The sequence below is a fragment of the Ochlerotatus camptorhynchus genome, unplaced genomic scaffold (genome assembly GCF_037179485.1).
Source record: "Ochlerotatus camptorhynchus isolate MF236.1 unplaced genomic scaffold, CSIRO-AGI_Acam_v1.1 ptg000111l, whole genome shotgun sequence".
NCBI classification, from domain to species: domain Eukaryota; kingdom Metazoa; phylum Arthropoda; class Insecta; order Diptera; family Culicidae; genus Ochlerotatus; species Ochlerotatus camptorhynchus.
Genome location: NW_027040601.1, coordinates 109,488 through 125,991, shown reverse-complemented (window position 1 = coordinate 125,991; position 16,504 = coordinate 109,488). Strand labels below are relative to the sequence as shown.

At 42.1% G+C, this 16,504-nt stretch overlaps 1 protein-coding gene across 1 annotated transcript; it reads right to left on the bottom strand.

Moving 5' to 3' along the window:
* Positions 1-923: 923 nt before the first annotated feature.
* Positions 924-4,941, bottom strand: LOC135699500 (uncharacterized). Its single transcript, XM_065219780.1, has 2 exons — positions 4,407-4,941; positions 924-1,126 (listed from the first exon to the last, which is right to left on the bottom strand). Exons 1-2 carry the CDS (start codon positions 4,939-4,941, stop codon positions 924-926), a joined length of 738 nt encoding a protein of 245 aa, XP_065075852.1.
* Positions 4,942-16,504: the final 11,563 nt, after the last annotated feature.

Genomic DNA, 16,504 nt, shown 5'->3' with positions numbered 1-16,504 from the left:
TTTACTTTTTCGAATCGTTCCACCGATTTCTATTACTATCGATTTTCTACAATAGGGGCCTGGATAGATCAACTCAGTGATGTAACGAGGTTTGGGTTTAAACCCATGATCTTCTACTCAATAATCAAAAACGATTGGTTTGTAGCCACCGTTCCCCTTATATTACCACAATCTACAACCGACTCCACTAAAAGCTATTCAAATGAAGTGACGGACCGAAAGCAGCCTACAATGTCTTCACGCATACACCCTTTCTGAAATTCATGGTTTAAAAAATTAAACCTGCGCTTTATGCTCTCGAAACCCAACGATGGCGGTTTATTCTGTTGTGGGAGAGCTTGGGAATAAGCCCATGATATTCTGCTCAGTAAGCAATTCTCACTTCATTTTTACAACGCAAAAATAAATACAGTTTATTACTAGAATTAAAACCTACTACTAGCTAAAACTTTATTATATCTACTGCCTCAAACAGAACTACGTTTTGTCAAATGTGTGCAAAGTTATTAGCAAATGAGCAGTTTATGACCAAAACTGTGTATGCCAAGTATGCCCATACATAAATACAGCAATCGACTAAATTTTCAATAGCGACCAAATCCATCAGTACCATCCCAATGACGCGTTCATCTAGATAAAATTGACAAATAGCATATTTTTAGCGTTGGGACCAATCTTAGATCCATAGGCCAACATTAGAGCCATTTCCCCTATGTAATGAACAACAGAGATACGCGATAGTTTCAGCGGTTGATGATAAATCTCAAATGTACTACGGCGACAACGACGGCGACAATGACAGCGACTACGACGACGGCAACAGCGAAATTGGAGTCTCCTATTTGTCTCTGTCAATTGCCATGGTCATGTGGGAGGAGGTTCACGTCTAGCGCTTTCCCCAGGAACCTTGCCCTGGCCACCAGCTACCACCCGTCCAGTCTTGGGCGTATCAAGGCATCCTTCAGATTGCTCGCCAGCTCCAACATCGGGGAGAGACCAGCAGCCAAGCACTTTTGCAAACGGAAATCTTGCTGGTTCACGGCACCGTCGGCCACCGAATCACCACCAAACATTGGCGACCGGACCGGGTTCAAACTCGCCCACGGTGATGAGATTCTGGATAGAACTACGTGCCGAAAGTGTGTCATTCGAACTCGGAAAATCAACTCTTCGCCGCATTTCTTCAGGATGCATGACAGTATGTCATCTGGACTGGACACAGAGTATTTCAATTTGTTTATTGTGGAGTCCACCTGATTCGACGTGATCGCAAAGTTTCTCAGAGAACAGACACCACTAGGTGTATTTCTACAAGCTTCTGTGATTTAACATTGAATGCGCTTCCAAAGTAAGTGGTAAACAAATTGCACCGATCCGAAGCGGAAGTGGCGAATTCATTGCCCAGAAACATCTCAACATTCTCCTTCCGTTTAGAGTTGACAAATTTCCTAAAATGTCGTGGATGTCTGCTTAGATTTTCCTGAGGTCGTTTGCAGTAGCGTTTGTACAGGTAACGGCGATACGTACGATAATTGTTACTAGCACGTGCTTGGCAGAAGAACAACGAGATTGGCAGTAGGATCGGAATGTTTTGGATCTTAGACGTTTGAGTCGTCGTAAATGTGTATTTCCCCAAGGTGGTTTCGAAGATGGCCTGCGCAGTTGAACAAATTCAACACACTGGTGAAGTTATCTACAGCAAGTTCAATATCTTCAGCGGATTCAAAGATGCACCAGTCAGTTTGGTGAAGCACTTCAAGTAATCTTTCAAAATCAGCGCGGTGAAAGTCAAGTCCAGGTTCGTCCGGGAAACTTTCAAATGCAATGGCAATTTAGGAACAATTTAGTTCCTTCTTCTTCCTCACACTTCAAGATTATTGCTTATCGCATATTAGCTTATTGTGTGCTCTCAACTTAGTGTTCTAGATGCACTTTCACAGTTAATAATTGAGAACTTTCGGTGCCTGTGCCATTTTTGCATTAGTATAATTGTGTGGCAAGTATAATCATTCTCTATGCCCAGGGAAGTCAAAAATATTTCCAACCCGAAAAATTCCTAAACCGGACCAGGAAGCGAACCCAAGTTACAATATAACAGCCTTTTGGATTTCACTCTGATTTATTGTGGTTTTCTAACGACAATAAGCAATCTTTTAAGTTTAAATACAGCATTTAATAGTGCAAAACATTTTTGATTCGTAGTTCAGCTTTATGCTGTTTTAAACGCCCTTTAAAGTCTGACGAGAAAATCAGAAACTGTCTAGTTTTAAAATTGAATTGAATGCAGCACTCCATTCCTTTATAAAACTGTCCAGTAAATCAATCATAAACCTGCTCGGCATTTGTTTTATTGATGTCACGACCAAATACTCCATAATCAAAAAGCATATATTGATGCGTTTTGGTGCCAATGAAGTATATCACAAAACCTCCCACTGTTTACAAATAAAACTAAAGAGATGGATCCGCCTAGAGACAGAGAAAAACATAATCGAGTGCAGCTTTCAAATGCATAATCACAAGGAAATGCCAAAGGATAATTCTAGCAATGCTGCCAACGGAAGAGAAAAGGAATCCAATTCCAGAACTTCCTGGGAGGCTCCATAGCTCCGACAAAACCGGTTAACAACAACAAAGCAGCCGACTTAGAAGAAGCTGTCCGTCAGCTGAAAATTGGCTGCCTTCCGAACCATAGCAACGATTACATTCCGCGAAAGGGTTAACTGTTCCAAAAATTCCAAGCAAGCGATGCATGGTCATTATCGGTGTTATTCCTTAATTTTGTTGCTAAGGAATCCAATTTTGACTGACAAAGGGGCGCGCCTTTGGAGGGTGTTTCAACACTCCGAAGGGTATAATTAATGGGACCTTTCAAGAAGAGTCGGATCCTTGCGATGAAGGCAAGAATGACAACTGTATCAAAACCGAATACTTCATCATTTCTTAATAGTGATGCAGTAATACGACATGCACTAAACTAAGGACACGAGATATACTACAATAGATCAAATTACTGGTCACAGTAGTTTTATGTCCCGAACAGAGGAAAAAATGTTTAAGGATGTAAGGATGGCTCGTTGCTTCTGACAATCGGTTGTAGTCTCATGATCATCATCATCATCATCACCGAGTAGTTCAAATCGTTTGCTATTTTCATCAAGACAACAATACACTATGAAGATGCTACAATTTATGAAATTACGCTCCGCAACTGTTTCACACGGACTAAATTTACTAATTCCTCAAACTCACAACAAAAGCTGTCTCGCTCCAGATGTCACCATAGATAGGTAAAAGCTCCGTCACCTTCTCTCGTTTCATTACCAGTTGAACACACTGTTTGAAGCGTGGCTTAAATCTAACACGTCTCGCGATGTGCTTCTTCATGTCAAGCGACAAGATATTTGCATACCAGCTTAATGAAACTTACAGCAGCCATATCAGCGCAAGCAGCCAAGTGGGTGGTGGTGATACCGACGCCCAACCCAGTCAGCATAGGTGGCAAGTAAACTCGGGGAGCTGTTTTCCATTGTGTTTGCTTGTATAATGCGAAACCTTTCACTTGCGTGCTGGCTGATATCGTCACCGTCGTCGTCGTTGATGTTGCCGCTGTTGTTGATCCTGGCAGCAGTCAGTGGCACGCGTGCATGTTTGCTGTAATGCAATATCGCGAAAATAAACATTTAAATAAATTACACGTGCAAACAGTACCAATTTGTTACTGGCGCTGATGCTGATCCCGGCTTCCTCCGCTACCTCCGATGTGAAATATGTCTCAACGTGTAAGGCAAAACGATTCCCCCGGAGTAATATATTGGGTTTTCTTGTAATTTTACTTTTAACAAGCAACCTTCCGACATGCTATCCGGCTGTTCGTGATGGAAAATGTGGGCCGGTTCGGTTTAATTTGCATGCATGTACTTCCGCAAGGGCCCACATGTGTGACAGCATGACTCCACCAGAAGAAGGTTGGCAAATCATCTGAACATTGGTGTGAGGTTTCCAAGCGATGGAAGAAAACGAATAAACACTCGATTAGAGCTTCGCAGGTGACGGCGATGATAAGCGCGAAAGAAGCAAATTAACCACCATCAGGATGGGTAGGTTTTATTTTTCAAAGACTGTTTACTCTCATGTAAGCCTGTAATTATGATGCAAAGCAAATGATGATTATTTATGTGTTGATTGAAGGGTTTGCACACTGATTTAATGTGAACGTTGCGAGAGTGGGCTTATGGCATTCAGTTTTCTTCATTACTCAAATTAACGATGAACTATGAACTAATTGCAATGCATACTCGCACTAAAGCATTAAAAACCATGGCAGCCCGAGCAGAGAGTGAAAACAAAATGTAATCAAAATTTCATATTTTGATATAGGCAATAACATGTTTTACCAAACCCACTTAAGCGCCAAAGAACTTGCAGGAATTTGCGGTCCAATGGATGGAGCCAGATTTGGCGGAACATCTTCTCCGCATCTGCCTTGAAAACGTACCGAGGTATCCGCCAGTTGAGAACGATTGCGAGCAAAGGAGGTTGAACAATTGGGCCAACGTACAAAACATCATTCAGCGACAACTGGGAACTTCCCTTACAGGTAGCATCAAATACCACGCGGGTCTTCGTGGTAGAACTGTCCGGGCGGAAGATGGCATGATGTGGCAGGACAAATTGGGGATTTTCGACGCGAGGACTCAACTCCATGTGGCCTAGTACCTTGTACTCCTCCATAAACTTAACGTACTCGTTCTTGAAGTCACTGTTCACCGCAAACTTCCGCTCGATCGCCAAAAATCTACGTTGCGCCACCGCAAACGAATCTCCCAACAAAGCAAGCATTTCTTCCCGTAGAGGAAGCCGAACCATGTAGCGACTATCACTCGTCCTGGTCACCGTCCATCGGAAGTGTTCTTCACACGCTTCTTCCAAGGGTGTCATCGCCTTATGGTCGTCGAAGTTCTCGACCTCCCAAAAGCGCTGTAACTTACTTTCGAGACTTGCAGTTGCATTCACGATGCAGATTGATGAAGCATTCGATGGTTCGGATAATCTTCCAGCAACGACGTACCCCAAGACGGTCTTTTGGAGCATCGGGTAACCAGCCGATAAGTGTACCTTATGCGTTTCCATTAATGAGTAGAACAGATCTGATCAGAACTGATGTTGAACCTGGGGTCTGCGAGGGGAATGTTATCTGGGAGGTTCCAACTAGCGATATCGATGTGCTTGCTAGGGAGTGTGACCGTGATTTGTGGTATGACAAGGCATTCGAGTAGGTAATCAAATCTTCCGAAGCGAGATGAGATTTTGATGACTACCTTCGAGCGAATGTGAACGATGCCTTGACCAATTCCACTGACATCGACGCTTATCCGGTCACGTTTCAGTTCCAGCTCCCGTGCTTCCGATATGAAGTTGACTTGAGAGCAGCTGTCCAGAACTCCTCGAGCGCAATGGTAATTTCCACTGACGTCCTTCACTTTCATCACCACTGTTGACAGAAAAACTTCATCACTGTGCGCCTTCACGGAACCTTTTTGCGGGGCAACGTAGGAAGCCACAGGAGAAGAGCCCAAATCGAGGATACTGCCGATCGATCGCGACGGGAACGAACTAACCGGCGACCGGGTTCGACATGCGAAGATATCGGACGCGATGGTGGTGAAGCATACGATTGCATTTCGATTGCGGACGAATTCAACTTGTCTTGCTCGGAAGGAAACACCTCACTGGATACCGTAGAGCATACCAATTTGACATTTATTTGACCGGCGGATTTCACAGCTACGGTTGGCGACGACCAATGCAGAAGAGTGTGGTGCTTCTTCGAGCAATTCCTGCAGCTACCACTGCTACAGTTTTTCGCCAGATGTGATCCCTTCAGGCAATTGATGCACAATCCATGCTTCTCCACCAGCTCAAAGCGTTGCTTCGCCTCCATTCCGAGTAACTGATCGCATTTGAAGAGTGGGAGTGCTTGCTTGCAAAGAGAACATTTGCTTGTTATCTCTGTTGCAATGTGAGTGGAAATCGGTTTGGGTTTTGTAGGCCTTGATTCGAAAGGTAAAGGCTGCAGCAGCTTGACAGACTGCAGTACTCGCGACGTTTTCCGCACAAATTCTACCAGTTTCTGGTAGGTAGGACGTTCTTCTCCCTCACATGAGTTTTTCCACTCTTTGAGCGTGCTAGAATCGAGCCGTTTGCTCAGGGTCTCAACAAGTACCGTGTTCCACAGATTAGCCGGGTTGTCCAGCTTTTCTAAAATGCCCACATGATGATCAAATTCATCGACGAGGTCGTATAATGTCGACGACGAAGCCCTTTTCACACAAGGAATTGCGAAAAGGGCAGCGAAATGATGTTTCCGTAGGAGGTTAGGATTATCGTATCGCTCACAAACCGATTTCCATGCGATCGGATAGTTATCGGAATTTACTTCTAGATTGGCGACCATGCGAGCGGCTTCACCCTTGAGAGCCGCCTTCAGATAGTGCATCTTCTGCACCGACGAAAGATGAGCGCTTGCATGGATCATGCACCGAAAAATGTCCCGAAAGACAATCCAGTTGGATGAATTGCCGCAAAACTCGGGAATGTTGATTTCCGGCAACCGCACAGAATGCATTGGTTGCACCGGAGGACGACGATCGTTTGAAGTAGAGGGAATTTCTGGCAACTTGCTGACGTGCGACGCCTTTAGCTCGAAGTACAAATTATGAAAACGAATGCGTTGCTCGGACAATATTGGCTCAGCATCGTCGTCACCTTCATTATGACCTTCGAGCTCTTCGATCTCTTCCTGCACCCGTGCAAAATCTGCCCACAAATGATCAAGGGACTCAATCCTCACTTTTACTTGGTGAATTTGACCCTCTTGATATTGATCATTGAAGTGTTTGATCAACGCGGCAGAGCCAAGAATGGTTGCTCTTTGCCGCAAATACGTTTTTAATTTCGCAGCCGTAGAACGTGCCTCACGTTTCTTCGGTGGTGCCATCTTTATTGGCAACAATGAAACATAATCGCACCCACCTGGTATCGATGAATGAGGTTACCTCTACCATCCTTTGCCCGTTCGCTGTGGGGGATTCCAAACTTCGTCCCAGAATCCAGAGTATCGTGATGCCGAGAAGAATGGTAGGCGATCTTCGATGGTTTGATCCGCCTGGAGGGCCAATTCACCACGATGAATCCGAAACAATGGATACCACAAGCCATGCGGTACCGGCGACGCACACTGGGGCAGATCAGTGATTTTCTCGGAAAAAAATTAATAACTTTTGAACAAAGCATCCAATCAGAATATTGTCTTGGGTAAAGTTGTTTGTATTAGTTAAGCGCTTCTTCTGAATAAACTAATTAGTTCGCAACTTGGTCGTAGAGATGGTGCGCGAATCTAACTTTTGAATAAAGCATCCTAGACGTATGGTGTTTCCAACAAAGTTTTTTATCTTTAAAAATGAAGGAAAGTTGCAGAAGACATAAAACTTCCATAACCTTTAGTTTCGGAGATATAGGGTGTATTGAAAAATATGATGCCAAAATTCTTATTTGTATTTTTTTGTATATTTTCATATGGTTTCTGCATTTATTCAAACGAAAACAAACTAGGTGCAAATTTTCATTGCACTATTTGTGGAATTTATAGTGGTTTTAGTGAAATATTCTCGAAAAACATGATATTTTGCCTCTATTTTAGGTGGGTGGGATTCTCGAAAGGGCAGCTAAGGGCAGCTGGACTTTGTCTCTTTTGCTAGCTCATGTCATTGTCTAACATATACCAGAAAACTGAAGGCATGATATTCGATGATTTTTTTAATTTCACTTTATATATACCGATAAAAACATCCTTTACATTGAAATGAACTGTTTCACTTAATAAAAAACATTATATAAAATTTTGACATGTCACCATTTTTAAATGCTGTGCTGAATTTTGAGATTGTTTACTTAATATGAGCTGCCAGCGAACCAGGGCTGGCGGCCATGTTTTTGATGCTATCATCTGTTTTTGACTCTGTTTACTACACGATTATCCGTCCCTTTCCACCATGTATACGTCAGCTCAATCAGCTGCATTACCCAGGTAAAGTTGTATATGTGACATCATCGTACAAGCTGTCCCTAATAAACAAATACCATAAACGAACAATAGCCCAAATAGTTGAACTTTTCCACAAATGGTTTGGATGATACCCCAAACACGTCGTTAAGCAAAATAACCATAACAAATTTATTAGAGGTGTGCTGCCGTGCCAACGTGATCGTGTACAACGTACAATTATCGATCACTTTTTCGAAGAGACGTATCAGCTTTTGTAAACAATGCATTTGATCGTCGGTTTGGTGTAACTGGTAGCTCATCCACGCATACGAACACCACTATCATGCAGGAGAAAATTTCCCCTATCTGATGGTAGTGTTAGTATACGTGAGCGAGCTACCAGTTACGCCAAACCGACGATCAAATGCATTGTTTACAAAGCTGATACATCTCTTCGAAAAAGTAATCGAGAATTATTAATGTGCGTCAATGTTTCAGTAGTTGGTATCCATAAGCGTGAATTTTTTTCTCGTATCAGTTCAGTGATCAATTTCCGGTGTTGAGCAATAATCCACAAAGTTGCTATAATGGATTCACCTTCAATGTAAATTTTCAACAGTTGTTTATTCTATGCCATATGCTCAACATGCATTTCGTTTAGTAGTGTCTCAAAATTAATTTTAGTAAAGATAATAGATCACACAAGCACATCAAACTATTTTTACAACCAGATCCATTAATTACAAGTCTGCGAAAAAGACCGAAGAAAAATTCAGCCCAATTAATAAAAAAATAGCGAGGTATTGGCATTATTACAACCACCGGATTCATTTGACAAATAGTGACCAATCTTTAAACCATTACTGCTTCTGCAATTTAAAAAGTTTAACGAATAAAAATTATACATAACTGACAGGTTTCCTTATTAGTAGAGATACTTGTAACGGTTTACAAAAGGTGAAATTAAAAAAAATCATCGAATATCATGTCTTCAGTTTTCTGGTATATGTTAGACAATGACATGAGCTAGCAAAAGAGACAAAGTCCAGCTGCCCTTAGCTGCCCTTTCGAGAATCCCACCCACCTAAAATAGAGGCAAAATATCATGTTTTTCGAGAATATTTCACTGAAACCACTATAAATTCCACAAATAGTGCAATGAAAATTTGCACCTAGTTTGTTTTCGTTTGAATAAATGCAGAAACCAGAGCAAACATATGAAAATATACAAAAAAAAATACAAATAAGAATTTTGGCATCATATTTTTCAATACACCCTATATCTCCGAAACTAAAGGTTATGGAAGTTTTATGTCTTCTGCAACTTTCCTTCATTTTAATAGATAAAACACTTTGTTGAAAACACCATACGTCTAGGATGCTTTATTCAAAAGTTAGATTCGCGCACCATCTCTACGACCAAGTTGCGAACTAATTAATTTATTCAGAAGAAGCGCTTAACTAATACAAACAACTTTACCCAAGACAGTATTCTGATTGGATGCTTTGTTCAAAAGTTATTAATTTTTTCCGAGAAAATCACTGATCTGCCCCAGTGTGCGACGATGACAATGGCGTACCTTCCAGCAGTTTCTGCAACACTTGTTCCCGGGTTTCGGCGCCAAAAACTGTTGGGGAGCGCACTTACCGTGCTGGATTCTTCAGTCGTAGGCAGCCTTGATGTAATCGAACGGCGACAGGTGCACGATTGGGAGAGCCTTTGGGTTTTTTTAGACGACGGCGAAGGACACAAAGGAAAGATACACTGCACTTTTCCCTAGTAGAGGCTTTCTCTGGAGGAGCGATTTCCTTTTGCGACGGAGGAATGATAACTACCGAACTTTTCTGTGCGACTATCGAATGCAAACTAAACTTTATTCTCCTCTTCGTGTCTCGGGTATCGTGCTGCCTGTAGCGCATCGTCTAGAGTGTAGTGGTTCGCATCGATTGTTGTGTGTAGTGAAGTACAAGGTAAGTAGTCCAAGTAGGTAGGTATAATTCTAGGATGGGTAAGTACAGTGTTTACAAATTTTGTTCTTGTAATTTAATCGAATTCACAAAATAATTATTTTACTTTTCATTTCAGGTTCTAGGTTAACAGCATTATAAACATGGTCAGTAATCATAACAAATATGAAATCCAAATGGTATACCGTTCTGATTCATAATTCAGACACTTAAGGTATGTGCCATAAAAAATAGTCGAAAAATGTATGGTAATCACATTATTTATTTTCCCAAGTAACATTGAAAGTTTTATCGAGGTTTTAAAGCATTCTACAAGTCTAAATCATGGGCTGCAGAACCCTCATAAAACCAAAATTGTTACTTGGGTTCGTTTTCTCGGTACATTGGTTAAGTATCTTTAAATTGAGCTAGCTAAGATAATATTTTATCGAAAATATGGAAACTTTTGGAAAACAAGTGTTATTTAGCTAGGGCTACCACAATTCAATATTCAGACACTTGTTTGGAGAAAATTCAAATATTGGATACCTAATTTTGTACGAGCTACGAACGATCACATTCACTGTTTGATTTTGCTCTTTCGTGTATTATACGTGTTTGTTCATCGTCATCTACATGTACAACAACCCACTGTAGCTACTATACAACCGAATCCAAATAAACAATATATCAGTAGTTCGTATGACTTCGTCATAGCACGACAGCCAAGCAATTCGATGTGTTTTATTTCATTTATTCGTCTCCGTACTTATCCGTATCACAACACAACCTAGCAACCACCCGTACGCGATCAATACGTTATATTAAAATTCATGATTAATTTTGTATCAACTTATGAAATTATTCAAGAGAATATCCTTAAACATTCACAAAGCTTGATGAATTTTCTTTGATTTGTATTTTTTTTCGTTGTTCCTTGATTAGTGTATCATTTTGATTTTGTTCCAATTTTGGTTTCTTAATTTACCCTTTTACTACACCAGTAAACACCCTCTACAAGATACTGCTGTTGGTTTTCCTGGATGAGTCTTCATCCGCCAGAAATATGGCAAAACTTTCTGTCGAAGAAAGTCATGTTGCACAGTGTTGTTTAGAGCTTGAGCTATCTTCTTCGATGGACCAGAATTTCTCCATGAGGGTATTCAAATCAGCAACAGCAGCGACGTTGGCAACGGTTGGAGTGGTTGAGAGGCACTGGGTGTTCTTCCCAGAGACAACCCAGCCGAAGACGGAATTGATGAGCGTTGGCAGATCAGGGCCAAGCTGGATTCTACCCGAGACTTTGAACAGTTCAAAGAAAATGTCCGTACCTAGAATGAGATCAATTGGACTTTTTTGGCAGAAAGCAGGATCAGCTAGTTGAATGCCATGCGGAATATTCCAAGACGACGTGTCAACTGCAGCTGAGGGCAAATCGATTGCGACCTTCGGCAGCACAAGAAGTCCAACGGTGGTGGAATAGTCGCAGACGCGAGAGTGGATTTTCGAGAGGAGCTTGAAGCGCGATTCCTTGGAAGATTGTCCAATTCCGGAGATAGGAAGGTGGATCCGTTTACGCTGGGCCTTGAGGAGTTGCGAAAACGATTCAGTAGCGAAGCAACATTCACTGCTGGAGTCTAGCATGGCTCTAGCAGCATGCTCCTTCCCGTTGTCGTCGACTACGATGACTATGGCGGTAGCAAGGAGTACAATTTTTTGTCCGCGTCCAGCGGAAGCACAGCTGGCATGCTCATCGAGTGTTGCTGATACAGAAACTGATGCTTGTTCGGTAGATTGTCGGCTTGAATTCCCTTTCGAGCTAGTTGCAGCGGAACCTTGGCAAAGCTGAGTGTGATGGTGACCTTTACATTTGCGACAAGTGCTCAAAGAAGGACATTCCTTGGCCATATGCCCCTTACGCAGATAGCTACGGCACAATTGGTGACGACGAACTTCTCTCTCCTTCTCATCAGCGCTCAAATTGGAAAACATCATACATTGGTACAGAGGGTAATGATCTGAGCAAGCAAAACACTTTCGTTGGTTGGTTGAACTTGCTCCGTGACTGGCAACCCCTCGTTGAACCGGTTTATTGGGGAAGTTGATCGGTGATGGAGTCTTGCTGGTCTTTCCGATGGTTTGAAGAACCGAAACTCGACGTTGAATGAAAATCATCAGATTCTGGAACGATACAGCGTTGAGTGTCGATGCGTGTTCTGCCCAATCTCTCCGGGTAGTGGGATCTAAACGGATGCTCAACATGCGGATCAGCAGATTGTCCCAGTATTCCGTTTTCTCCCCAAGCTGATGAAGAACTTTCACGTTGACTTCGAACTTTTCGACCAGCGAGTCGACGTATGACTGCTTTAGGCGTACAGGGTTCTGGTAGTGCTCCAATAGCAGATTCCAGGTGACCTGGTAATTGTTGGCACTAATAGCGATGATTTGCACGAGCTTCAAAGCATCCCCAGAGAGCGACGAACGAAGATAATAAAATTTATGGATGTTCGACAGTTCATGCGACGAGTGAACCAACGAAACGAAGAGGTCGTGAAAGTTCAACCATTGCTCGAGATTTCCGGCGAAAACTGGCAGTTTTATGTCGGGCAACCTTACATGTGACGACAGAGGACTTTGCGTAGGTAAAGAAGAAGACGAAGAAGTGCGTGGCGACGTAGGTTCAATTTTCACCCTGAAGTAGGACGTCTCGAATTCGATACGTTCCTTTAAGTGAGTCTCGATGGCTGCTTCATCCAGCGTTTCGAGTTCGGCTTGCATGGCGTTGAAATCATTCCAGATGGCAACAAGGTGCTCCAACCGGACAACAACCTCGCGAGCACCAGTTTCCTCCTGGTAGCCATCGACGAACGCCTTGATGAGTCCGAACGACGTTATATTTATTCTCAAATCTACTTGGATTTTAGTTTTGTTTTTTCTAGAAGATCATCTGTGCATGCCAGATGCGAGCAGCACCCTAATTTTTAAGTTCACGCTGAATCACCAAACTGAAACGGAATGGTTATAATCGGCATCTTCATATTATTCCATTACCCCGTTTCGCATCATCCGATAAATGAATCTGAAAATGTATCCTAAGATCTATCCTCCTTAAATGTAATACATAGCCGATATCTAAATACCTTGCACTTGATCAGAATCATGAGGATTCGTGCGAATTCATTCAATTCGTTTCATAGACTGTGGAAATCTACCTGTTCCCCCAGACCAGTGCTCCTTTCTGTTACGCTATTGAAATTATACCAGCCAATAATCAAATCACTATCATCCTAACAAATCCATAATGACCAAGTTGATGATCTACTTCATGGATCAGCTATCAAAGCAGCTCAATACGGTGTACAATAGAATGTTAGAAAATCCCTTCACTCCCACTACTGCTGCTTGGGATTCCTTTCCCGGCTCAATCACACCGACGCCGTCGTTCGCATATAGGAACCCCACTCACAACACCCCATTTGGCAAACACATGTAACTGGTTGTATGATTAGCTCTCCCTTTGATTGCGTTCATCGAACATAATCTGAAATGTGTTCCGGATATGCACACCGCCACCCGGCCGGCCGTGAACACACACGGGTTGGCTTAGACAGCAATTTTCCTACCTGTCCGGGGTGATGTTGAACCGATTGGAGGCTGGGTCGTCGTTATTGTACCTTCGTACCTTCTCGCACAGCCGAGATGCGGAGGTTTGGAGGATGGCGCAGTGCATAGTTTGCGGCGGCGGTGGAGCGGAGATATTTTCCCCTCTATTTGCATATTTATTGGCCAGATAATAAACTCACTGGGCCGGAATATGTAAATGATGATCGCATCTTCTCCCCGAGCGTATCCCGTTGCCATCCGGTTGCGTTGGTCGGTGTTGTCGTGGGAGCATTGAAGCATCAACCCCCAACCAACCTATTCAGGAAGGTAATTTGTTCTCTGTCGAGTGACTCATACCCCACAGTTGGGACCCCAAGGTATATTCTTAGGTAGCTCCTGAGTTCAGTTCGAAATTGCTTCGTCACGGATGACTTCACCCACTAGGCCAGTAATGTTGAGCTGGGTGAAGTGTATGAATGTTTGTCGGTTCGCAATTGACTGCAAGCATTTCCGGCGATGAAAATTGCTACCGGTTGGTCGGTGTTGAATTTTGCTGCTGCAATACCAACCGGGGTGGATGGTGGTTGAGAAGTGATTCTGAGGAATCTGTGCCCAGTACAGAAGTTGGTGGTAAGATGATTGCAAGTGTTGGTCGAAGACTACCTAAAGCACTATTGCACGAGTGAAACCACCACAACTATTGTTCATATCACTAAAAAGAAGGGACTTCACTGATTACACCAAACATCTAAACACTGCAGGAAAAGTGTCGGCCCATTTATTCTAAATTTGTATTAAGGGTGGCCCCCTCTTTTGCCTGTAACTTTTTTAATCAAAATATTTCATGCATGCACACTTTAACAGAGACCCTGAGTTCGGTAACAAAAATTACCGTTTTTGATCGGTAATGCTAAAAATTACAGATGTTTCGCTATTTTCTCGCATTATTGCTGAAAACTGTAAATGAAATGACCGAATTTTGGTAATTTCATTTTAATTTAACAAAAACGGTAAACACTTTTACCGGAAAGTCTGTAAATCAGCTTCATCACTGACTTCGGTGAAATATTTTACTGAAGTTTCGGTTAACAAAGCGTCCCATTACTGAGTTCGATAACGGTCTCGGTAGCCCCGTAACGTGGGTAGATCACCTTTTCGTGGTACGTTACGGGATGTAAGATCTACCACCGATTCCTAGTCATGACTACCTCAAAATAGGGGAACAGGATTTTTTAGTAATCCAAGGAACACATCTTAGTCCTTGTTACTTTTTATGCCTTGTCGATAGTGACAAAACCAGTGTTGGGAAAATATCAAAAAATCAAATCTCACCAACGCCCAAGATCACGCTTGATTCTCGTAGACAAAAATCAACAAGCAAACAACTGCGGTTGATTTTGCAAGCTGTGATATCGCAGCTCAGAATATCAAACTAACAAAACTCACCAACTGCAAATATCACCAAAATGTGGTGATATTGAGTTTAATGATTTTTGCTTTACAACCGAATGTAACCGAAACTTCCATAACGGCTGGCATCAGTCTCTCCGCATCTGCAATCGGTAAAGATTAAAAAGAGATATCAAACTATGCTTTCTCTTTCTAAGAAAACGATGTGCAATGGAATCATTTTTGTGTTGAGTCAACTCTCAGCTTGATTTTTGCACGTTATGAATAGTCTCGCAATACCAAAGGAGCTTGTAAAATCAATATCAAGCACAAGGAATCAAAAATATCTCCAAATGACAAAAAGACAAGCGATCAACGAACCGAATATTAACGCTATGTCAGTAGTGGAAAGCAATAATGATATAATCTTCTTCCTTCTTTTTCATCACAAGCAGCCCGTGTGACACAACTCACTCGGGGCGGTAGAAGGAAACGAGCAAATTGTTGGCAAGCTGCTTCACGAAGTAAAGCCGAAGATGATACACGTGTGTTAATGGAAATTGTTTTGTTATGTCTTTTCTCGATTCATATCAAGCTATGTCCTCATCCGTGTATATTGCAACAAAGCAGGCAAGCAATATATCATTATCCTTCTACCACTCGGATCGAACTATATTACAGAGCGAGTTTGTCATGGTAGTCGTAGCAACCGTTTTGTCTGTATCGTTGGTCGCTTTACATGTTTGGATTCGCTGATCAAGCATAATATTTTGCTCCAATATCACACGTGATATTACGAGAGCATGAGAGCGGAAAAAATATCAATTGATTTCTGATTTTGCCAACACTGTCTATTACCGAAAACATTGCCGACCGTTCAGCTGTTGAGAATTCGGTAAATGAATTACCGAAGTCGGTGATTTTTTCTAAGTGTGTGCAATCTCTGAAATAAGCTGAGAAAAATGATTCTCTTGTCCGATTTTCATGAAGTTTTCAGGTAATGTAATTGCTTACGTAACTTTATTTCACTCTATTTCTTCACCAAATCCAAATGCCCGATACTTCTCCTTAATTCCACCCATAAAGTTTTGTACAACGGTTCAATCGACATTTTTTCTACTTTCAACCATGATTTCAACATTTCCTGCTCCGTAGTCACAACTTAACGATGCTTACAAAGTTCGTGTTTCATAATAGCCCAGTATCTTTCGATTGTCCGCCGATGTTTGGGAGATTGAGATCCTTCGGCACGAAATTGACCCCATTCGTCTTGTACCACTCCAGAACGTCCTTAGAGTAGTGACAAGAGGCTAGCTCCGGCCAAACAATTTTAGGAACGTTGTGTTATTTTAGAAACGGAAGAAGTCGTTTCATTCTTCTTTTTCTTCTTCGCATTTCAAGCTTATTGCATATCGCATATTAGCTTATAGCATGCTCTCAACTAAGTGTTCTAGATGCACTTCCACAGTTATTAATTGAGAGCTTTCGATGCCTGTACCATTTTTGCATTGGTATAAT

Bases quoted from the DNA above. Each gene is read 5' to 3' on its own strand.
- LOC135699500 (XM_065219780.1), bottom strand. From the start codon at position 4,941: ATGACACCCTTGGAAGAAGCGTGTGAAGAACACTTCCGATGGACGGTG. The intron at 1,127-4,406 runs GTGGGTTTGGTA...TTCGGCACGTAG, and splicing joins GCAAGTTCTTTGGCGCTTAA to TTCTATCCAGAATCTCATCA.